The sequence below is a fragment of the Bos mutus genome, chromosome X (genome assembly GCF_027580195.1).
Source record: "Bos mutus isolate GX-2022 chromosome X, NWIPB_WYAK_1.1, whole genome shotgun sequence".
NCBI classification, from domain to species: domain Eukaryota; kingdom Metazoa; phylum Chordata; class Mammalia; order Artiodactyla; family Bovidae; genus Bos; species Bos mutus.
Window position 1 is genome coordinate 35,030,182 of NC_091646.1, and position 24,403 is coordinate 35,054,584.

The following is a 24,403-nucleotide window of genomic DNA, read 5'->3' on the forward strand; positions in this document are numbered from 1 at the left end:
CACCTCTGAATGTTTCTTTAAATGACATCTTGCCGAGTTCCTAGATTGTTCAATCACATGATTATAAGCATTCTCTGAATGTTCTTACCACAGACGACGGCTGTTAGCCTTCTGAGGGGTAGACCGTCTCTAAGAACCCCAGGATGGATACCTCTCTGGGGCAACTCTCCTCCTGGAGTTTGCCAGTTTCCCAGATCCCAGTCTAGTACCTCTAATTAGTACGCTTTTTCTGTTGGCAGCCAAAGCTAACGTGCTCTGCTTTCACAGAAGTCCAGGGTGGTGAAGGAGGGTGAAAAGGCATTTCCGGATGTGGCGGACTAGCCTGCGTATCGCCGTTGCCATGGAAACCTGACGTAAATATGCCGACCGTGACGACTTTTCTGCCGAGACGCGTAACCTGTGAGTACCACAGGTTCAATCTTGAGGTGTTTGGGACTCTGTTGAGGGTGTGGGGCCCGGCAGGGGGTGGGGGGCGGGATCGCCCTGGGCTGTGGGGAGACAAAGGGATCCGCATTCAAGCCGCCGCTTTCCCGCTTTGGGGCTCGGTGTCCCGCTGTCTCGTAGGTAAAGCTCTGGGGTCCCACCCGGCCCCAGTGAGTGTGGCGTCCTGCTCCAGGGGTGTCCTGGAGCCACTTTCCTCCTTAAGGCAGGAGCGCAGGAGATGAGACAGGTAGCGACTCTCTGAGCCTCAGTTTTTCCCTCTGTAAAATGGGGATGAGATTGCTTTCCCCACAGGATCGCTGAGAACATTCACTGATAACACATGAGTAAGCCTATGGCCCTGTGGTTATTGCGGGATCATGAACATCTGTATGAAGTCAGGCCACTTCTTACTCCTTTTCAACTTTGTTGTTAAGGGATAGATGAGGAAAGGAGAAGAAAAAGGCCATGGTGGGAAGCTCATTGTAACATCTGGTTGTTTTAATCACTACCCAGTTGTTTCAATGTCATTGTCAGCTAACCCAGTGCCTAGCACCGTGCAGGGCACGCAGTTACACCGGGAAACCATGGTGATTGCTGGATGTGTCTTTCCTTGTGCAGCTCTCATGCTGATATGTGTGTGTGTGTGTGTGTGTGTGTGTGTGTGTGTTAGTTGCTTAGTCGTGTCCGACTCTTTGCAACCCCATAGACCATAGCCCACCAGGCTCCTCTGTCCATGGGATTCTCCAGGCAAGAACACTGGAGTGGGTTGCCGTTTCCTTTTCCAAAAGGAACTATAGAAAGAAAGTGAAGTCACTCAGTCCTGTCTGACTCTTTGCGACTCCATGGACTGTAGCCTACCAGGCTCCCCCATCCATGGAATATTCCAGGCAAGAGTACTGGAGTGGGTTCCTCATGCTGATGCCCTTGCTCATATCAGGTGTCTGAAGGAGGCAGGTTCTGAGGACCTGTGTCCTGATGGCTGATGGAGCTTCTACTCCAGGTTCAAGGGCAGTGGTCCTCTGGAGACCCCAACACTTCACTTCGTGGTGGAATATGACATCTGGCTCTAGGGAGTTCATAGATCTGGATGAAAGCATGTTATGAAATGGCTCCTGGGCTTCCCTGATGGTCCAGCAGTTAAGAATCTGCCTTGCAATGCAAGGGACAATGGTTCGATCCCTGGTATGGGAAGATCCCACACGCCATGGGGCACCTAGGCCCATGTGCCACAACTACTGAGCCTGAGCTATGGAGCCAAGGAGCCAAAATTACTGAACACATGTGCAGTAACTACTGAAGTCTGGGCACTCTACAGCCTGTGCTCTACAACAAGAGAAGCCACCACAATAAGAAGCCCGTGCACTGCAACAAAGAGTAGCCCTAGTTCTCTGCAACTAGAGAAAGCCTGAGTGTGGCAATGAAGACCCAACACAACCCCAAATAAATAAATAAATAAATAAATAAATAGATATTTTAAGAAAATAAAAAGAAATACTCCTGTGAGATTCTACCCTAAAAGTAGAGAAGGTCCTTTGATCTCATGGGAAAGAGAGTTAACAAGTGGAATGTCAATCCATTAGCAGCTACTTGCTTTGTAGTAGTCCTGAGGCCCATTTCAGTTCAGTTCAGTTCACTCCCTCAGTCATGCCCAGCTCTTTGCGACCCTGTGGACTGCAGCAAACCAGCCTTTCCTGTCCATCACTGTGTCCCAGAGTTTTCTCAAACTCATGTCCATCGAGTCAGTGATACCATCCAACCATCTCATCCTCTGTCATCCCCTTCTCCTCTTGTCTTCAATCTTCGCCAGAATCAGGGTCTTTTCTAATGAGTCCATTCTTCCCATCAGGTGGCGAAAGTATTGGAGCTTCAGCTTCAGCACCAGTCCTTCCAATGAATATTCAGGACTGATTTCCTTTAGGATGGACTGGTTTGACCTCCTTGCAGTCCAAGGGACTCTCAAGAGTCTTCTCCAACACCACAGTTCAAAAGCATCAATTCTTTGGCGCTCAGCTTTCTTTACGGTCCAACTCTCACACCCATAGATGACTATTGGAAAAGCCATAGCTTGGACAATAAGGACCTTTGTCAGCAAAGTAATGTCGCTGCTTTTCAATATGCTGTCTAGGATTGTCAAAGCTCTTCTTCCAAGGAACAAGCGTCTTTTAATGTCATAGTCACCATCTGCAGTGATTTTTGAATCCAAGAAAATAAAGTCTGTCACTGTTTCCATTCTTTCCCCATATATCTACCATGAAGTGATGGGACTAGATGCCATGATCTTAGTATTTTGAATGTTGAGTTTTAGGGCAGATTTTTCACTCTCCTCTTTCATTTTCGTCAAGAGGCTCCTTAGTTACTCTTCGCTATCTGCCATAAGGGTGGTGTCATCTGCATAACTGAGTTTATTGATATTTCTCCCAGCAATCTTCATTTCAGCTGATGCTTCATCCAGCCTGGCATTTCACATGATATACACTGCATATAAATTCAATTAACAGGGTGACAATATAGAGCCTTGATGTACTCCTTTCCCAATTTGGAACCAGTCCATTGTTCCATGTCTGGTTCTAACTGTTGCTTCTTGACCTGCATACAGGTTTCTCAGGAGGCAAATAAGGTGGTCTGGTATTCCCGTCTCTTTAAGGATTTTCCACAGTTTGTTGTGATCCACAGAGTCAAAGGGTTTGGCATAGTCAATAAAGCAGAAGTAGATGTTTTCCTGGAATTCTCTTGCTTTTTCTATGATCCAACAGATGTTGGCAATTTGATATCTGATTCCTGTGCCTTTTCTAAATCCAGCTTGAACATCTTGAAATTCACGGTCCCCGAACTGTGGAAGTCTGGCGTGGAGAATTTTGAGCATAACTTTGTTAGCATGTGAGATGAGTGCAATTGTGTGGTAGTTCTAACATCCTTTGACATTGCCCTTTTTTGTTATTGGAAGGAAAGCTGACCTTTTCCAGTCCTGTGGCCACTGCTGAGTTTTCCAAATTTGCTGGCATAGTGAGTGCAGCACTTTCACAGCATCATCTTTTAGGATTTGAAACAGCTCTGCTGGAATTCCATTACCTCCACTAGCTTTGTTCGTAGTGATGCCTCCTAAGGCCCACTTAACTTCACACTCTGGGATGTCTGGCTCTAGGTGAGTGATCACACCATCATGGTTATCTGAATCATTAAGATCTTTTTTGTATAGGTCGTCTGTGTATTCTTGCCACCTCTTAATATCTTCTGCTTCTGTTAGATCCATTCCATTTCTGCCCTTTATTGTGCCCATCTTTGCATGAAATGTTCCCTTGGTATCTCTAGTTTTCTTGAAGAGATCTCTAGTCTTTTCCATTCTGTTGTTTTCCTCTATTTCTTTGCATTGATCACTGAAGAAGGCTTTCTTATCTCTCCTTGCTATTCTTTGGAACTCTGCATTCAGATGGATGTGTATCTCCTCTTCTCCTTTGCCTTTCGCTTCTCTTCTTTTCTCAGCAATTTGTAAGCCCTTCTCAGACAACCATTTTGCCTTTTTGCATTTCTTTATCTTGGAGATGGTTTTGATTACCACCTCCTATAAAATGTCACAAACCTCCATCCATAGTTCTTCAGGCACTCTTATCAGATCTAATCCCTTGAATCTATTTGTCACTTCCACTGTATAATCATAAGGGATTCCCATTTGTAAATTCATCCATTGCCATCCATTTTAGTTCACTGATTCCTAAACTGTCAGTGTTCACTCTTGCCATCTCCTGTTTGACCACTTGCAATTAACCTTCATTCATGGACCTCATATTCTCAGTGCCTATGCAATATTGTTTTTCCAGCATTAGACTTTACTTTCACCACCAGACACATCCACAACAGGGCATTTTTTCCACTTTGGCTCATCCTCTTCTTTTCTTCTGGAACTATTTCTCCACTCTCCTCCAGTAGCATGTTGGGCACATACCGACTAGGGGAGTTCATCTTTCAGTGTCATATCTTTTTACCTTTTCATACTGTTCATGGGGTTCTCAAGGCAAGAATAGTGAAGTGGTTTGCCGTTCCCTTCTCCAGTGGACCACATTTTGTCAGAACTCTCCACCGTGACCTGTTTGTCTTGAGGCTCTACACGGCATGGCTCATAGTTTCATTCAGTTAGACAAGGCTGTGATCCAAATGATCAGTTTGACTAGTTTTCTGTGATTGTGGCTTGCATATTGTCTTCCCTCTGATGGATAAGGATAATAGGCTTGTGCAAGCTCCCTGATGGGAGGGACTAGCTGTGTGGAATACTGGGTCTTCCTCTGCTGGGCAAAGCCATGCTCAGTAAATCTTTAATCCAATTTTCTGCTGCTGGGTAGGACTGTGTTCCCTACCTGTAGTTTGTCCTGAGGCCAAGCTACGGTAGGGGTAATGGCTGTAATGGCAACCTCCTTCAAAAGGACTTATGCCAGCACACCACAGCTCCCAGGACTGTTGTAGTCCGTGCCCCTGACTGTGCGGCAGGCCATTGTCAACCCATGCTTCCACCAGATACTCCAGACACTCACAGGCAAGTCTGCCGCAGTCTCTTGTGGGGTCACTGCTCCTTTCTCCTGGGTCCTGGTGCACACCAGCTTTTGTTGTGCCCTCCAAGAGTCTGTTTCCCCAGTCTGAGGGAAGTTCTGTAATCAAATCCCACTGGCCTTCAAAGTCAAATTCCCTGGGAGTTCTCAGTCCCTTTGCTGCATCCCCACTTTGGGAAATCTGTGATGGGCCCTAGAATTTTTACAACAGTGTGAGAACTTCTTTGGTATAATTTGTCTCTAGTTTGTGGGTCATCTGCTCAGTGGCTCTATAGTGGAGCTAATGGTGACCTCCTTGAAGAAGACTCACGCCACACACTGCACCTCCCAGGTCTGCTGCATCCAGAAACCCTGTCCCTTTGGCAGGCCACTACTGACCTGTGCCTCTGAAGAGTAAGAATGAATAACATGTGATCTTTTATTTCTTATCTGGGTAGGGCCCAGCCTCCTCTCAGTTGTTCTGCTATTGATGATTTGGAGTTTCTGTCCACAGGGAGGGAACTTAAATTGCTTTTCCTGGGTGGTGGGGGTCCATCTACCTCCTACCTCATGTCTACATCATGAAACTAACACTACAAAGGAGCCAATGAATTCCTCCTGCCTCTTTGTAACCTCCCCACCCACCTGCCTCTGGCCTCAAACTTCCTCCCCTGGATCTTTTCCATTCCCAGGAAACCACTGGACTTCTGTCTCTATTAATTAATTTCATTGTTTATGATTTTATGTAAATAGAATTGTACAGAATGTACTTTTTTCTACTTCTTTCATTCAGGCTATTTCTAGATTTATTAATTTGTTGACTGTATAGGTAATTTCTTTTTATTGCTGAATGGTATTCTGTTATACGGATATATCACAATTTGTTTTATCCATTCATCTGGTGATGGATATGAGGTTGTTTCCAATATGAAGCTCTTTTAAATGACACCAGTATGAACAGTTGTATTTAAGTCTTTAGATGAACACATGCTTTCTTTCGGTAGGGTAAATACTTAGGGGTTCAATGGCTGGAGCATATGGCAGATGTAAGATTGATATTGTGAGAAATCGCCAAACTGGTTCTGAAGTGGTTGTACCATTTTTCATTCCCATCAGCAGTGTACGAGGGTTCAATCCTCCAAGCACAATATTGTCAGTGCTTAGTGTAGTCATTATTTTACATTTTGGCCATTCACACAGGGTGTAGTGATGTCTCATTGTAATTTTAATTTACATTTCCGTATTGACTAATAATGTTTGTTTTTTGTTTGTTTTTTGTTTGTTTTTTTGACTAATACTGTTGATCATCTTTTCATGTACGTATTTGCCATTTATGTAATTTCTTAGGTGAAGTGTTAGTGCAAATCAATCACATGCCAGAGAAGTCATACACAAAACAGACTTGAAAGTTATAATGGAAATAGTAAACAGTTTGATGAGTCACTGAAATAAGAGCAGAAGAAAAAGAAAGAAAGAAAGAAAATTATAGCTTTTCCTTTGTAAAATGTAGTCAATGTGGACAAATACCGCTGGTGATCAGATCTAGAATTGTATCTCTGAAAGTGTCAAGGCAGTAAGCAATGGAAAGGGAAGAGAGGGAGGAGAGGGTTTAAAATGACTGACTCACAGTCTTCAAAAATGTTGAGGTCATCAAAGTCAAGAAAAAACTGAGGAGCTTTGCTGGACTGTGGAAAACTAAAGAGACATGACAATATAAGATTCTGTCCTGGATCCTTTTGCTATGAAGGATATTGTTAAGACCACTGGCAAAACTTGAACAGGGTCTGAGGATTAGCTTGTAATAAATATTATTAATGATAATTCCCTGATTTTGATGGTTGTCTTCTAGTTACACAGGAGAATATTCTTGTCTTTAAAACATACACTCTAAAGTATTTGGGAGCTACGGGGCATCAGCATTGTGTTGGCAACTTGCTCTCTTAGGGTCCAGAGAAGGAGGTGGGGCAGAGGATCCTTTGTTTTATACCAGCAACTTTTCTATAAGTTTGTGATTTTTTAACAAGGTGAAGCAAAGAGCATGTATTATTTTCATCAGAAACGTGGGCTCCTGTATATATATGGGCTATATATATGGGCTGAAAGGAACCCCTTTGGATTTTATAACAATGATGCCATTGGTGACCTTGTTAAGAACAGATTGAGCTAAATGGAGAGGCAATAGACAAGGACGGGCTGAGGAATGACAGGGAGGTTGGAAAGTGGAGACTGTGACTATATTAATAGTTCCCTGCTGTTTTGAGAAGTTTATTGTTTGTGAAAATGAAAAGAGAGAGGGGAGGATGTAGTTCAGGAATATTGATTTGTAAGGAAGCGTTTTGGGGGGGTCTTGGTATGTTTGTTTATCTCTTCATTGAAAAGAGAATCATAAACCAGTTTGTATTAATGTTGAAAATGTAAGGGTTCAAGGCCTAAAAGTTGATGAAGATGATAAACAGTCTTTAGTTTTTCTGATTCTTCTGCATTGCCAGGACAATGTGTAAACACTGAATTCATCATTTACAGGTGGCTGGATGTGGAGAATGTTCTACAAAATGGTATTTCTATAAAGCTCTTCAAATAGTGTACATTATATATAAATTATACATACACCAACTGCAGTAATGGATATCTCCAGGGCTGTGGCAAAATATAGACATTATATGTATTTCTGTGTTGTTTGAATTTACCTTACATCCAAAATTTACTACTTACGTAATTACGATAAAAATAACATTTTAAAACAGGAGATTGGAATCTGGTCTTACATTTATTTGCAAATTGTTGTTGTAATGAGAGATTTACTTTCTGAAAATATGTCCATAATTAATCATGAATAGAGGAGGAAGCAAATTAGATACTATGTATACCATCATCCCAAATTTTACTGATCAGGTAGGATCTGTCTGTCATGAGGCTCAGAGACTGCATAGGTAATAGCAATGGAAGCACAGGGTCTTGTGCTGCATTTCACATCTAGAAAAGTCTGTTACGTGAGTTTAAGGGAACCCTAGTCCTCCCTCTGGAGAAGGCAATGGCACCCCACTCCAGTACTCTTGCCTGGAAAATCCCATGGAGGGAGGAGCCTGGTAGGCTGCAGACCATGGGGTCGCAAAGAGTCGGACACGACTGAGCAACTTCACTTTCACTTTTCCCTTTCATGCATTGGAGAAGGAAATGGCAGCCCACTCCAGTGTTCTTGCCTGGAGAATCCCAGGGATGGGGGAGCCTGGTGGGCCGCCGTCTATGGGGTCGCACAGAGTCGGACACGACTGAAGCGACTTAGCAGCGGCGGCGGCAGCAGCAGTCCTCCCTCACCCCTTCCTAATCTGTTCTTCTCAACCATGAGATTCAAGTTGCAATTTCAGTTCTTGTCACCAGCTGATGAAGACCTCTCATTCCTAAATTTTCTCGAAGCAAAAACACTTTCTTTTAGCAAGGAAAGAAAACCAAAGCAATAAACATTTTTGTTTGTTTAGGTAGACTTTATTTTGTAGATCAGCTTTAAGTTCAAGGAAAAACTGAGCAGTACAGAGAGTTCAGAGAGTTCCCATACACCCAGTGCTCCTGCACACCCACACAATCTCCCCCTCACTACTACCAATATTCCACCTCAGAGTGGTCCATTTCTTACAATCAATAAACCTACATACACTTTATCACCCAAAGTTCATATTTCCCATTCTCAAAGCAAGTAACATTTAAAAAATTAATTTTTACAAAGCAGATTCTAAAACTGGAAGTATAAAACAAGCCTTTATCTTGTATACAATTAAGAAAAGGTTGGAAAGAAATATGATCACTGTCAGAGGCTGATCTTTTCAATATTGATATTTCATTCCTCCTTTCACTATATATTTATGAGCAACTTCTATGTGCCAGGCACTGGCAACCTGAATTCAAACTCTTACTTCACACCTTTCTCTCTGTTCAACCCTAAACTTATCTACAACCTCCTACTTAGTGGTTCTGTCCTTTACACCTGCAAGATTCTACCAGGGTTTTCACATCAAATAAATTTACACAAACCCGAACCTGAGTCTCAAAGGGCGACTATCCGTGGGGGAGTCAGTATGCTAGTGTAGAGTGAGAAAAATTAGGGTTAGAATCCTAGTAATCCTCTTAACAAGCTATGTGACCTTAAAAAGTATTACAAAATACTTGCCCCACTCCTTAAGTAGTATAGTGTTTTATGAATATATGTATGTATGTATATATGAGTTTCCAGGTGTTATGTGCCTAAGCATAAAACATCTGAGTCTTAGGATATGAATAAGATTTACTTGAAATTATAAAATTATGCCCCCAAATGTTTCTACCTTTTTAAACTGCCACCAGCAATGGGTAAAAATTCTCAATTTATGTATCATAGAAACAAAAAATAAAACCAAAAACAAACCAGAGCTTTGGTATTTCAGTTCAGTTCAGTTCAGTTGCTCAGTCGTGTCCGACCCTTTGCAACCCCATGAATCGAAGCACGCCAGGGCTCCCTGTTCATCATCAACTCCTGGAGTTCACCCAAACTCATGTGAGAATTTTAAAATAAGTCTTCCTCAACTGATTACTCTGAAATATTGCTTTCTGTTGTTTTCACCTCCATTTCCCTAGTTACCAATACAATTAACCACATTTCCTGATATTTATTGCTTTTATGCATTAAGAATATTAAACCTTCACTGCAATGGCTTCATTCTTTTGTTTTGTCCTTCTTGAGAAAATACTGCATGCCAGGCAAGGCCAGTCAGAATCAGGAGGGAAAGAGATGAGTTTTGAGCTAAATCGTACAGGAGTAGGATTGTCGAGAGGAAGTGGAATACCTATATGGATATTCTTGACTATGCAAAGAACATGGAAGAGGAAATGTACCCAATGTGCTTGGGGTACACAGCCAGGAGACAGTCTGATATGGCTGAAGTACAGCCTACAAGGAGGGATGGGGTGTTGATGAGGAACTCTGACTCACTTTGTAGCATCCAAAAACTACTAAGTAGCCATCTTTAGTCCTTATAAAAACAAAGCAGAAAGGGACCTTACCAGTTACCTAGTCCAGCAACTTTAGTTCACAGAGACAATAATCAGGCTCAGAAAGAGTCAAATAGTTTCCTTCGTTGTGCAAAAGCTTTTAAGTTTAATTAGGTCCCATTTGTTTATTTTTGCTTTTATTTCCATTATTCTGGGAGATGGGTCATAGAGGATCCTGCTGTGATTTATGTTGGAGAGTGTTTTGCCTATGTTTTCCACTAGGAGTTTTATAGTTTCTGGTCTTACATTTAGATCTTTAATCCATTTTGAGTTTATTTTTGTGTATGGTGTTAGAAAGTGCTCTAGTTTCATTCTTTTACAAGAGGTTGACCAGTTTTCCCAGCACCACTTGTTAAAGAGATTGTCTTTTCTCCATTGTATATTCTTCCTCCTTTGTCAAAGATAAGGTGTCCATAGGTGCGTGGATTTACCTCTGGGCTTTCTATTTTGTTCCATTGATCTATATTTCTGTTTTGTGCCAGTACCATACTGTCTTGATGACTGTAACTTTGTAGTATAGCCTGAAGTCAGGCAGGTTGATTACTCCAGTTCCATCCTTCTTTCTCAAGATTGCTTTGGCTATTCGAGGTTTTTTTGTATTTCCATACAAATTGTGAAATTATTTGTTCTAGTTCTGTGAAAAATACCATTGGTAGCTTGATAGGGATTGCATTGAATCTATAGATTTCTTTGGGTAGTATACTCATTTTCACTATATTGATTCTTCCAATCCATGAACATGGTATATTTCTCCATCTTTTTGTGTTCTCTTTGATTTCTTTCACCAGTGTTTTATAGTTGTCTATATATAGGTCTTTTGTTTCTTTAGGTAGATATATTTCTAAGTATTTTATTCTTTCTGTTGCAATGGTGAACACAATTGTTTCCTTAATTTCCCTTTCTGTTTTCTCATTGTTAGTGTATAGGAATGCAAGGGATTTCTGTGTGTTAATTTTATATCCTGAAACTTTATTCATTGATTAGCTCTAGTAATTTTCTGGTGGAATCTTTAGGGTTTTCTATGTGGAGGATCATGTCTTCTGCAAACAGTGAGAGTTTTATAAAGAATGAAGTAAGCCAGAAAGAAAAACACCAATACAGTATACTAACACATATAGTGGAATTTAGAAAGATGGTAACAATAACCCTATATGCGAGACAGCTAAAGAGACACAGATGTATAGAATAGTCTTTTGGACTATGTGGGAGAAGGTGGGGGGGGATGATTTCAGAGAATAGCATGGAAACATGTATATTATCATATGTGAAACAGATCACCAGTCAAGATTCTATGCATGAGACAGGGTGCTCAGGGCTGGTGCACTGGGATGACCCAGAGGGGTGGGATGAGGAGGGAGGGGGAGGGAGGTTCAAGATGGGGAGCACATGTACACCCGTGGCTGATTTATGTCAATGTATGGCAAAACCACTACAATATTGTGAAGTAATTAGCCTCCAATGAAAATAAATAAATTAAAAAAAAATTTTAACCGGTAAAAGTTGAAAAAAGACAAGAAAGAATAAAATAGAACATGGCTACCATGCATGTATTAGGTATCTGCTAGGATCCTATCCACATTTCATCCCAGACTTCTTACATGAACTCTAATCCTGTGTATCTATCAGAAATCTTCAAATGGAGGAAGATAAATATTAGTACAAATCCCCTGGTAACCTGTACCACTCCACACAGATTTTCCTACCCAGAAAGCATAAACTCACTCATTCCTCATCCTTTCAAGGCCACCATATAGAAGAGAAGTTCAAGTGGGAGAGTGGTGAGACCATGGTCACTAGAGTCAGACAACCCTCACAGAGATGGTCTTAGCCTTTTAACTGTGGGACCTGAAAATGATATTTAACTGCTCTGACATTCAGCCTTCCTCATTTTTAAAGTACCAATGTTGGGCACCTAGTGGGGCACTTTAGAAGATGCCATTTTGATTCCCAATTTGCCCCTACATTCTTTTTTTTTTTTTTTTTTTTTTTGACAAAACAAGAGACTTTATTGGGAAGGGGCACCTGGGTGGAGAGCAGGAGGGTAACGGAACCCAGGAAGACTGCTCTGCCATGTGGCTCAAAGTCTTGGGCTTTATGGTGATGGGATTAGTTTCTGGCTTTTCTTTGTCCAGTCATTCTGATTCAGGGTTCTTCCTGGTGGCACTCACATTGCTCAGCCAAGGTAGATGACAGCGAGAAGGATTCTGGGAAGTGGTAGGACATGTGGTGTCTCCTTTTGACATTTCCTGAATTTTTCTGGTTGATGGTGGCTTGTTAGTTCTGTGTTCCTTACCAGGACCTCCTGTTATAAAATAACTCATGCAAATGGTTACTATGGTGCTGGTCAGGGTGGGTGGTTTCAGTCAGTGTGTCACCCTTTACAACTCCCCACTGAGAGACTTCATACTCAAAATATTTCTTGGGAATTGGGGCAGAAGTCTTTTTCTTCTGTAACTTCTTCCAGCCGAGAGTGGGTGTAGTCCTGCCTAGTAAGGCAGACGACCCCATGGACTGTAGCCCACCAGGCTCCTCTGCCCATGGGATTCTCCAAGCAAGAATACTGGAGTGGGTTGCCATTTCCTTCTCCAGGGGATCTTCCTGACCCAGGGATCGAACCTGGGTCTCCTGCATTGCAGGCAGACGCTTTACCCTCTGAACCACCAGGGAAGCCCAGTAAGGCAGAAGGTCTCTCTCTATCTGATCTAAAATGCCCCTTCCATCCTTAAAAGAGATGTCCTGAACATGAATGGAAAAGTTTGACTACTAGAGGATTCCCTCTTACTTGAAAATGTAACAGCATAAAGGGATAAGCATACAAATTCATTACATGCCCACACGAGTTTCTGTGCCAGTTTGTTATGAAGAATTGGCTGCCAGATGGAGTCCTAGAGAAAGAATGTCATTATATCCTTTCCATTTAATTGAATCATCTACAGTCGAGTCCAGGGTAGAGGAAGAAAATCTCCCCCTACCCTTCTATTTAAAAAGCTCTCCAATTGTCTTATTTTGACTTTTAGATTTAACATCAGAAAAGTGTGTGAACTTTGATCTTAAGGCACTGATGCTGATAAGGAAGCACACAGTGCGATACTGACTTGGCTAAGTAAAACATTGAAATGAGAGTTAGATGTTCTCATCATAAAGGCCTTTTGGAGAGGCTACTCCCTTCCACCAGCCTCATTGATTAAACGAGATAAAAATATGGAGTCCTCCTAGCCACTCAGGAATGTTAGCATTCAGAATACCAGGACAAACTCATCATTACCTTCTAGGTACAAAATACTCATTTGGTGTTTTGTATATTATATCAGTTAATGAATAATTTAAAGAAGTGAAAATAAAACGGATTGCAAATGGCAAATGTTTACATTCTTGTTAAATCAGAAATATATATTATTTTTCAGGTTCTTTTTTTGGCCACACTCCACCACATGAAGGATCTTCAGTGACCAGGGATTGAACCCATGCCCCCTGAATTCAAAGTACAGAGATTTATCCAAGGAAGTCTCAGGTTCTTTTCCACTATGGTTTTTACAGGATATTGAATATAGCTCCCTGTGCTATATAATACATCCTTATTTTTTATCTATTTTATACATAGTAGTTTGCATCTATTAGTCCCATACTCCCAATTTATCCCTCCCCCCACTTGCCCTTTGGTAACCATAATTTGTCTTCTATGTCTGTGAGTCTGTTTCTGTTTTGTAAATAACTTCATTTGTACTATTTTTTAGATTCTACATGTGACATCATATATGTCTCTCTCTCTTACTTCACTTAGTATGATAATCTCTAGATCCATACATGTTGCTGCAAATGATATTATTTCATTCTTTTTATGGCTGAGTAATATTCCATTGTATATATGTACCACATCTTCTTTATACATTTATCTGTCAATGGACATTTAGGTTTCTTCCATATCTTGACTATTGTAAATAGTGCTGCTATGAACATTCAGGTGCATGTAGCTTTTCAAATAAGAGTTTTCATCTTTTCCAGATATATGCCAAGGAGTGGGGTTGCTGGATCATATGGTAACTCTATTTTTTTTTTTAAGGAACCTTCATACTGTTCTCCATAGAGCCTGCACCAATTTCCATTCCCACCAACAGTGTAGGAAGGTTCCATTTTCTCCACACTCTTTCTAGCATTCATTGTTTTTAGACTTTTTGGTGATAGCCATTCTGACCAGTGTGAGGTGATACCTCATTGTAGTTTTGATTTTCATTTCTCTAATGGTTAGCGATGCTGAGCAACTTTTCATGTGCCTATTGGCCATCTGAATGTCTTCTTTGGAGAAATGTCTATTTAGGTCTTCTCCCATTTTATGATTGAGTTGTTTGTTTGTTTTTATATTGACTTGTATGAGCTCTTTGTATATTTTAGAAGTTAGTCCCTTGTTGGTCAATCTTTTGCAAGGATTTTCTTCCAGTCTGTAGGTTGTTGTTTCATTTTGTTTATGGTTTTCTTTGCTGTGCAAAAGCTTATAAGTTTGATCAGGTCCCATTTGCTTATTTTTGCTTTTATTTCTTTTACTTTGGGAGACAAACCTAAGAAAATATTGCCACAATTTATGTCTGAGAATGAGTAAAACAACATTTTAAAAGATATGCATTGGCCTAAGCATGAGGCACAGGTCACTTTTATAAGAATCAGCTGGGATCTTGTAAAAATCACAACTTCTAAGACCTTAACCCAGACCTGCTAAATACTTTCCCTGGAGTCTAGAACTCAGGAATGTGGTTTTGCCATTCAACTTTATCTGTTTCTGTATTAGTGTACCTGGTAGGTAACAATCGAGCCACGCAGCACTTGTCTGCTGCTGCTACTGCTAAGTCGCTTCAGTCGTGTCCGACTCTGTGCGACCCCATAGACGGAAGCCCACCAGGCTCCCCCGTCCCTGGGATTCTCTAGGCAAGAACACTGGAGTGGGCCGCCATTTCCTTCTCCAATGTGTGCAAGGGAAAAGTGAAAGTGAAGTCACTCAGTCGTGTCCGACTCTTATTGACCCCGTGGACTGCAGCCTACCAGGCTCCGCCATCCATGGGATTTTCCAGGCGAGAGTACTGGAGTGGGGTGCCATTGCCTTGTTTACTGAGTGCTAAAGACAGGAAAGGCCCCTCCCTTTATAGGGCTTCTATTCTTTTTTGGATACACATAAAATAACTAATATAATTTCAGTGAGCAAGGAGTGCCATGAAGAAAATAAAACAGACAAATGGGATCAAAAATAACATTTCTGTAGAGAGCAGTCAAGGATTTCCAGGGCCCCCAGTTTGACAACTTTAAAGATCATCATCACTTACTTTGACTACAATGTACATGATGATACCTGGAGCTGCACCGTGTTATGTGACCAGAGAATGCCATGCTATGGACATGACATTTCAGCTAACACCTTGATGATAAGAATGAGCTGAGTGTGTATGCAATCTTTTGATATTAGCCTAAGGAATAGCATACTCTGAAGTGGGAGTGAGTATGACTTATTCCAGAAAAAGATAAAAACCAGTGTGGCTGGAACCTGGTGGAAAATGCAGGGAGAGCTGTGAGAAAAAAAAGTACAAGGGAAGCTATTGTAAGATATGGAAAAGAATTCAGGCCTAGCTGGCAATTTTACCACATTTCCATAGTCAATATACTTTCTCAATATCTGAGAACCCTGTGGCACAACAATCTAGTCTGCGTTCAAAACTTCAATACTCTCTCAGACCTCATCATTTTTAACTGCTCTTTTGGCTTCTTGTTTCTTTGGAAAAGTAGATGCGGATTGTCTGCATATCAAAAATATCACAGAAGAGATTGTCTATATGCCCCTAGCACCAAACATACCAATTTACCTGCCTCACCACCTATGCTCCCTACTTTCCCTGCTGTGAAAAAACTTCCTGAAGTAGCCCCTTCTAATTGCAATGGATCACTCTAGGACTTTGATTGTGTGATTGATTATCCCCATTCTCCCTTAAGCCAGCAATAGTCTTCTTTCTACTAGACAAGAGGACATATGAAAGAATGAACAAACAGATGAACTCATGAAAGATTTGAGAGCTGGATGGGGGATATAGAAGGAGGTGTTAGTGTGAGTCTCAGTTGTTTCACCTGATTATCTGTGTGACAGGTAGTGATATCAACCGGGATGAGCAATGTATAATGGATCCTTTCTGGTGGGAACATGATGAACCATCTTGATTTTTCAATACCTTTGTATACCCAAGTGGGAATGTTAAGAATGTAGCAAGATATTTAGATCAGAGACTGACCTAGAGAGGGAAACACAGGAATCATATGTGGATGAATGGCAATTGAAGGTATAAGTATAGGTGAGATGGCTGCCAAAGGAGAGAATGTGGAATGAAAGGGAACTGTGGACAAAAATGGGCACCAAGGAACTCCCAACCTATGAACTTCAAGAGTCTTCAGTGAGCACATGACAGAACCAGTATCAAGAGCCCAGGTGTTCATCTCCCAATTCAGCTGTGCTCTTTCCTTTACAATATGCTACCCCTAGGATGAACCTCTTTAGAGTGGGCCCAGCCATGGGTCTTTCTATCTAGGATAGCCCCAAAAGAAACCCGTGGAGTGGCTGTTTATGTGTTCTATCCACTTTGGACAAGTAACTCTCCCACTTCGCTAGACTTATCCCTCCTTTTGTAATGGCCTGCTTCCCTCTGCATATAACCCACTATGATGTTTACTTTGCAAGCCACGTCTTGCCTATTAGGGAGGGGAGACTGTCAGAGGATATTGTATTGTAACTTTATGCCAGAAATCCTTGATGTGGAGAATTGAATGAAGAAGTATACTTGTGTAATGAGAAATATACCTAATGCAAGTGTGGTTGTATCTTGTGCTGATTTCCATATGACTAGAAATATGTTGTTGCACAAATGGGTTTTTTTTTTTTTTAATGCTGCTAGGACATATTCTATTTCATTATGATGTTTTATTATCATTTTTGGGCTTCCTTTGTGGCTCAGCTGGTAAAGAATCTGCCTGCAACGTCAGAGATCTGGGTTCAATCCCTGGGTTGGGAAGATCCCTTGGAGAAAGGAAAAGCTACCCACTCCAGTGTTCTGGCCTGGAGAATTCCACGGACTGTATAGTTCCTGGGGTCACAAACAGTCGGACAGGACTGAGCAACTTTCACTTTCACTTTCATTATCATTTTGGATCTTTTGTCATGTGTAGTTATTTTTTCACTCATCTTTTATCCTGATTATTTTTGAGAGACTTGAGGGAAGGAATGCTCCTGTAACCAGACATGGTACGAGCATGAGGTAAAAGGGGAAAGCATGTACTAGTAACCTTTGAAACTTAAGTACATTTGTTTTGAATAGAAATGATTTTTTAATTGAGAAGAACTCAAACAGTACCCAAATATTTACTATTCACAATGGTAACAAAACTTATTTTTGATATTCATCTATAATTTTTAACCTTGTAATAACTTTTAAACATATTTCAAACTATGAAATTCCCATAGCTATATTCCAGAAAGCATGTTTTTTAATCAAGTCAAATATATAAATTTATTTGTGACAAAGTACCAAACATTATAATTAACCGAGTATTCCACTTTAAAATTACTGAAAATCAAGCATAATCTTGTACTGCTTTCTTAGGTGAATTTTGAAAGATAACTGCATGCTGACATTATATTGTAGAGAGTTTAAAAACACAGAGAGAAGACATCTCAAAAAATGGCAGAGTAACTTTTGCATCACACTGGAATCTAATTTTTTAAAAACACAAACAACTACAGCAATGTTGCCTTAGAAAAAAGGCACAATATGGGAGGTGTGAGTTAAGTTTTATCTGGTACAAAATGAGGGCTGCAGCTGGGGAGACAGCATCCCAGGTAGCTCTGTGAAACTGCTGCTCCAAGGAGGTGAGAGAGGAGCTAGGATATATAGGAGTTTTGCAACAAAGAGCAGGTAGTCAGGAACATCCAAAGACTGCTGTTGATTAGAGAAACCGGATATGTCAAGTTACAGAATTTAGTGCTTTTCTCTGTTTGGGAAGATGCAAAAGTCTGGACTCACTGTAATCATTCATTTGATGTGCACCTCAGCTATCTGGGGCCAGTACCCTGTGTTTTCACACCCTGAGTTTCCTCAGGGCTCAGAGTAGGAAGTGTTTGCAGTCTGATGGCTTCTAAATGGAAGATATTCTTTCCTCTGAGTTCCCTCAGGACTCATCAGCTCACCTTCGGTGGTGGCTACAATTGCTGATGACTGTGACATCCTTTGTTTACTGATATGACAGGAAACATTCCATTTGTCAGCAACCAGGAAAAACCTGTTGAAGAGAGAAGCTCCTGTATTGTAGTTAGAGTGCTGTGGTATTCTAAACTGCCGAGTAGTCATCCCCAACACCCCAGATCAGCTGGTGAAGGTTGCTAGTACCAGAAGGAGCATTATGGAGTTTATTCTCAGTGAATTGTGGCTCTGGATCTCAACTCATCTGGCAGAATGTTTATCTTTGTTTTGCCTGATTCGGAGCTTTCCCAAGGAGTAAAGTGGTTTTTGCTAAAAGCATTTAAAGGCTCAGATATTTTCCCTAGCTGCCTGGGGCAAAGGACAAAACTCAGAATAAACAATAAACGTAATGAAAAAACTGGGAGGAAGAGGTTGTGAAAGGAGACACATGGGAGAATAAGGGCTTTTAAAAGTTCTCAGATATACAGGGGGATCAAGAAGACCACACATATGCCCAGAATGGGAATGTGCTTTACAGGCCTGAGGAGACCCCAAGCTTTCACCTCTGGATGTCCTTCAGACTCTGAAAGAAAAGCAAGCGTTAGTCACTCAGATGTGTCTGACTTTTTGCGACCCCATGGACTGTAGCCCACCAAGCTCCTCTGTCCATGGGATTCTCCAGGCAAGAATACTGAAGTGGGTTGCCATTTCCTTCTCCAGGGGATCTTCCCAACCCAGGGATTGAAACCAGGTTTTCCGCACTGCAGGCAGGTTCTTTATCATTTGAGCTACCCAGGGCAAGTCTGAAGTAGGAAGTAAAAACTAAGAGAGTTGTAAATTGCCTGGCTAAACACTGAATGAGTTCCCCAGCAAGGACCAATCTGCAAAGACTTGGAAGAGTGTTTCTTCTTAACTTTCATTGACTCCGGGGATTTATATAAACTGTCCAAACACCAGCTGACCACTAAGTTTAGGCAACACAGACTTCAGTGGAAACACATGATAAAGGATAAAGACTTTACCAAAACAGTTTTGGAAAAATCTCTAAAGAAAAATTCAACTACAACTCACAATGGCCAGCAACAACAAATCCAGGGGAGAGGGAAGAATATGATTTCCAGAGGTATCACATAGTAATAGTCAAAATGTCCAGTTTCAACAGGAAAAAGATTATGAGGCATGCAAATAAAATATGGCTTATTCACAGGAAAAAAAACATTAATAGAAACTGTCCTTCAGAAGGGCTTCCCAGGTGGTGCTAGTTGTAAAGAACTTGCCTGCCAATGCAGGTAGACATAGGAGACGTGGGTTCGATCCCTGGGTCAGGAAGATCCCCTGGAGGAGGGCATGGCAACCCACTCCAGTATTCTTGCCTGGAGAATCCCAAGGACAGAAGAGCCTTGTGGGCTACAGTTCATGGGGTCACAAAGAATTAGACATGACTGAAGCAACTTAGCATGCACGTTACTCAGAAAGCCCAGAGATTGGACTTAATAGGCAAAAACTTTAAATCATCTGTCTTTAATATGATCAAAATGGTAAAGGATAAAGAACTAAAATAAACCAGGAAAATGATGTCTCACCAAATAGGGAATATCAATAAACAGGAAAAAAATTATAAATAGGAAGCAACAGAAATCCTGAAGCTGAAAAGTACAGAAGCTGAAATGAAAAATTCAATATCAAGGTTCAACATCAAATGTAAACAGGCAGAAAAAGGAATCAGGGAACTTTAAGATAAGTCTATTACTCAGTCTGAGGAGCAGAAAGAAAAAAGAGAAAGAGAGAAGGAAGAAAGATTATTTGAAGGAATGATGGATAGAATTTTTAAAATTCAAGGAAAATCACAAACACACACATCCAAGAAGCTCAACAAACAAAGCAGGAAACACTCACCAAAACACAGTACCATCAAATTGTCATAGCCAAGGGGCTTCTCCAGTGGCTTATTGGTAAAGAATCCACCTGCAGCGCAGGCGACAAAGGAGACATGGATTCCATCCCTGGGTCAGGAAGATTCCCTGGAGGAGGGCATGGCAACACACTCCAGTATTCACACCTGGAGAATCCCATGGACAGAGGAGCCTGGCAGGCTATGATCCATAGGGTCACAAAGAGTCGGACACGACTGAAGCGACTTAAGCACATGTTAATGATATAATGGTTGTCATTAAAAGAGTCCTTGTAGAAGTGCACAACGGAGAAGGCAATGGCACCCCACTCCAGTACTCTTGCCTGGAAAATCCCATGGACGGAGGAGCCTGGTAGGCTGTAGTCCATGGGATCGCTAAGAGTCGGACACGACTGAGTGACTTCACTTTCACTTTTCCCTTTCATGCATTGGAGAAGGAAATGGCAACCCACTCCAGTGTTCTTGCCTGGAGAATCCCAGGGACGGCGGAGCCTGGTGGGCTGCCGTCTATGGGGTCGCACAGAGTTTGACATGACTGAAGCGACTTAGCCGCAGCAGCAGCAGCAGCAGAAGTGCACAAAGTGATATGTCTAGGATTTACTTCAAAGATAATCTCTAAGGGTGGAAAGTGGGTAAGGGGATATAGATTAAACAAGATTGACCATGAGTTGTCCCGATACATTTTCAGTTGTTGCGTACACTCAGTGATGAGTACGTTGCCTTTCATGATACTGTTCTATTTTTGCGTGTGTTTGAAATTTTCCATAATAAAAGATAAAGTTAATGTGAACTATAAATAGAAGAAATTTTTAGTCAAAAATAGGAACAAAACAAAAAAGTGTGAAAATAATTAGAAACAACACCATCTCCTTGGCTCATTTCCTGTTCCCCACTCTCCCCCATGCATTTGTGTTCAGAGAAAATAAGAAACCGGCGGACAATCATGATAAGGAGAATAACAGCTTGGGAGTGAAGTGGGTGGGACAACTTGCTCATCACAGATATTCTTGCATTAATTTTGTTTTTTAGAATATTGCATTAAAGTGTGATTATCTTAAGTGCTGAGGGGTTTAGCATCCCCTACAATGCTGCGCCTAAATCCCGGCAGGTGGAGGGGTGTATCCTGGGTGCAGAGGAGGGAAAAGGCAAGTCCTCAGAAGAGAAATGGGAATGGCTATCGGCCCCTGGGAAGATAGTGCCCTTAGGTGGCCGGCAGAGAAAGGCCCAGGAACACGTGAAGAAAGGAGGGTTCTACGGCCTGCTCCTGGACAAGTGTCACAGGGCGGCGGGTGGTGGTGGTGAGGACTGAGGGGCAACGGAAAGTGTGTGTGCACCACCAAGGGCTCTGCGAGACCCCGAGGGGCAGGAAGGGCGGGGCGAGGGCGTGGCTTTCCATTGTGACACAAGCCCCACGTGACCGGCCAGTGCCTAGTCTTGCTTGCACGCCCCGCTCTCGCGTCGGACCCGGCTCGCCTCTTGGTACCTGCTCCGGGTGGCCGTGAGGGAGCGCGGGCCGGGGACGACCCCTAAGAGCAGGAGAAGCGAGAGGAGCAGGTAAGGGACCCAGAGTGGGGTCGGCAAAGGTGGCGCGGGCGAGCGGACGCAGCCTGAGGACCTCTCCTCGGGAGTCCGTTGCCTCGGAGTGGAGACTGCAGCTCCAACGCCACCCCGCCCCGGCCCCGACACCGGGCGTTTGGCCGCCGAAAGCGGTAGGCCTTCCCGGGGGCTTGGGTGGGGGACGGGCCGGGAGGCCTTAAGGCCGCAGGCCCTTGCTAACACCTGCTTCTCGCACCGTAGCGAGCTTTTCCCACACCCCTGCCCCGCCCCCGTTCTTCTCGGGTTATAAAATGTTGGTCGGCGCGACGTGTGGGGACTGAGAAGGGGGCGGTTGAGCCTGGGATCGGGGCACACTGGGTGGGGGTGGCTGGGGGGTAGGGGACGCGGGGCCAGGAAGGAGCCGAGCGCCTGACTGTAGCAGCCCCCTGCCCCTACCCCGACCCTCTGCAGGTCTGCGAGTCGAAGTGTTGCAGCGGCGCACTTGCAGCAAGAATCGGAAGGAGCAGGAGACAGCAAGGATAGGCCCAGGTCGGTGCGAGGGACAGTTGGGCGGTGGGGGGCGGTGGGGGGCGGTGGGGGACGGTGGGGGGCGGTGGGGGGAACGTGGGGAAAACCCTAAGACTCCAAATGCTCCCTGCAGCCCCGTCCTCCATATTGGTGCCTGCAGAGACCTGGGCCTGGATCGGCAGGGAAAATGGGAGGTTTGGGGCGCGGGAGGGGGGTAGTGCTCGGACTGGGGGCTTCCTAGAGGGCGTAGGAGGCCTCCCAGGTGGGAAAAGGAAAATTTGAAAAGCCTTTGACCACCAGGGCTGGGAAGCCTGAGAGGTGCGTAGTAGGGCCTCTGTCCTCGGTGCTGATCATTCCATCCAGAAAATAGCCCCTTGTTGCATCTTCTGTCTCCCTAGGAGCAATGGCTTCCAAAGAGGAACGAGCAATAGAAAGTTTCAACATGGAAGATGCCCAACAGGAAAACGAACGAGGAGACCAGGCCTCTTTGAAGACTGGAGAGGAATCACGCGACTTGGGAGGGGGCAAAGTCCAGAAGTCTGGAGGAAATATCAGACTGGGATGGGTTAGACGACTTGTCCCTAATTTTCGATGGGCTATACCCAACAGGCGTATTGATCACAATGAAGTGGGAAATAATGTAGAAAAGCATATGGGGCAGATAATAGAAATCAAGGGAAAGACTAAGAAGCAGCAGATGAGACATCATGTGCCCTATCAAACTCCTGAACCTGACAATCATTGTGAGTTTTGCCTTATACCTTGAATGTTAAAGAGGTTTCCTGAGGTTAATAAAATGGCCTCTGCTCTACATGCTTGTAGTTTCTGTGAGTTACTTTTTCTGTAAATCTTTTGGTGTTTCCACTTGCCAGTTTCTAACTGAATACTATTTTGTCTCATTGTATAACTTTCTGTCAGCAGGGCAATTTCATTCAGTTATAAGAAAAAGTATTCTTTTCATAATATGAAATTAATAAAGCAGTTTTTAAAGCAATCTTCCTGGTACACACCTTGTTTTATTTTTTGTTAATGTTACCTTTCCTCTTCTAGCTCCCTAGACACAAAATATCAATTGTCTTTGGTGATTTTTTGTCCTCAACCAACCAGGAAGGATCATATTCATAATTCAATATCTGATAGAACTTTAAGAATGCATTGTTGTTGTTGTTTAGTCGCTAAGTTGTGTCCAACTCTTTGCAATCCCATAAACTGCAGCATGCCAGGTTTCCCTGTCCTTCACTATCTCCCTGAGATAGTGCTCAAACTCATGTCCATTGAGTCAGTGATGCCATCCAACTATCTCATTCTTTGTTGTCCGCTTCTCCTCCTGCCCTCAATCTTTCTCATCAGGGTCTTTTCCAATGAGTTGGCTCTTTGCATCAAGTGGCCAAAGTATTGGAGCTTCAGCTTCAGCACCAGTCCTTCCAATGAATATTCAGGGTTGATTTTCTTTAGGATTGACTGGTTCGATCTCCTTGCATGTCCTACTGTTTTCGAGGAGTGTGAGTCCACCATCTTCATAAAAATACCTTAGTGGGGGAAGCTCTTTGAGAATGTGGGACCTCTGGTTTCTATCCTGTAGAACAAGAGCGCTACTTAGTCTCTCAGTCGTGTGACTGTGCGACCCTAGGGACTGCAGCCTGACAGGCTCCTCTGCCCTTGAGGATTCTGAATATTGGAGTGGGTTGCCATGCCCTCCTCCAGGGGATCTTCCCAACTAGGGATTGAACCCAGGTCTCCCACATTGCAGGCAGATTCTTTACAAGCTGAGCCACCAGAGAAGCCCAGAACCAGAGTGGGAACTCCAAATGATCCCGTTTTTAGTAAGCTTTCCAGGTAATTCTAGTGTATATCACTAGAGGCCACTATTGTATGTGTGTATGTTGGAAAGTGAAGTGTTAGTTGCTCAGTCCTGTCTGACTCTGCGACCACATGGAATGTAGCTCACCAGGCTCCTCTGTCCATGGAACTGTCCAAGCAAGAATACTGGAGTGGGTTGCCATTTCCTTCTCCAGGGGATCTTCCCCACCCAGGGATAAAACCCGTGTCTCCTGTGTCTCCTGCATTGCAGGCAGATTCTTCACCGACTGAGCCACCAAGGAAGCTGTACGTATATTTCATGAACACATATGTGTATCATGTCACATTAAGTGTAAACGAAGTAAGTGTAATAACATGATGAATACTTCCTGAATTCACTGGGCAAAAGCATTAAAAAAGAAAAGTACAAGACCTTAAAGTAGACTGATTATAAAAAGGGTAGGGAC

The 24,403-nt window shown here is 42.8% G+C and overlaps 1 protein-coding gene across 2 annotated transcripts; it reads left to right on the forward strand.

The window, feature by feature from the left end:
* The first annotated feature begins 93 nt into the window (after positions 1-93).
* On the forward strand, positions 94-23,121 carry BEX4 (brain expressed X-linked 4). 2 transcript variants are annotated; one of them, XM_070365746.1, is made up of 3 exons: positions 94-399; positions 22,080-22,157; positions 22,535-23,121. In XM_070365746.1, the coding sequence occupies exons 1-3, from the start codon at positions 360-362 to the stop codon at positions 22,900-22,902; spliced, it is 486 nt and encodes a 161-aa protein (XP_070221847.1). In that variant the 5' UTR covers positions 94-359; the 3' UTR covers positions 22,903-23,121. The 2 variants fall into 2 exon arrangements, with proteins under 2 accessions (XP_070221847.1, XP_070221848.1); XM_070365747.1 differs by lacking the exon at positions 94-399 and adding an exon at positions 21,469-21,626.
* The last annotated feature ends 1,282 nt before the right edge of the window (positions 23,122-24,403 follow it).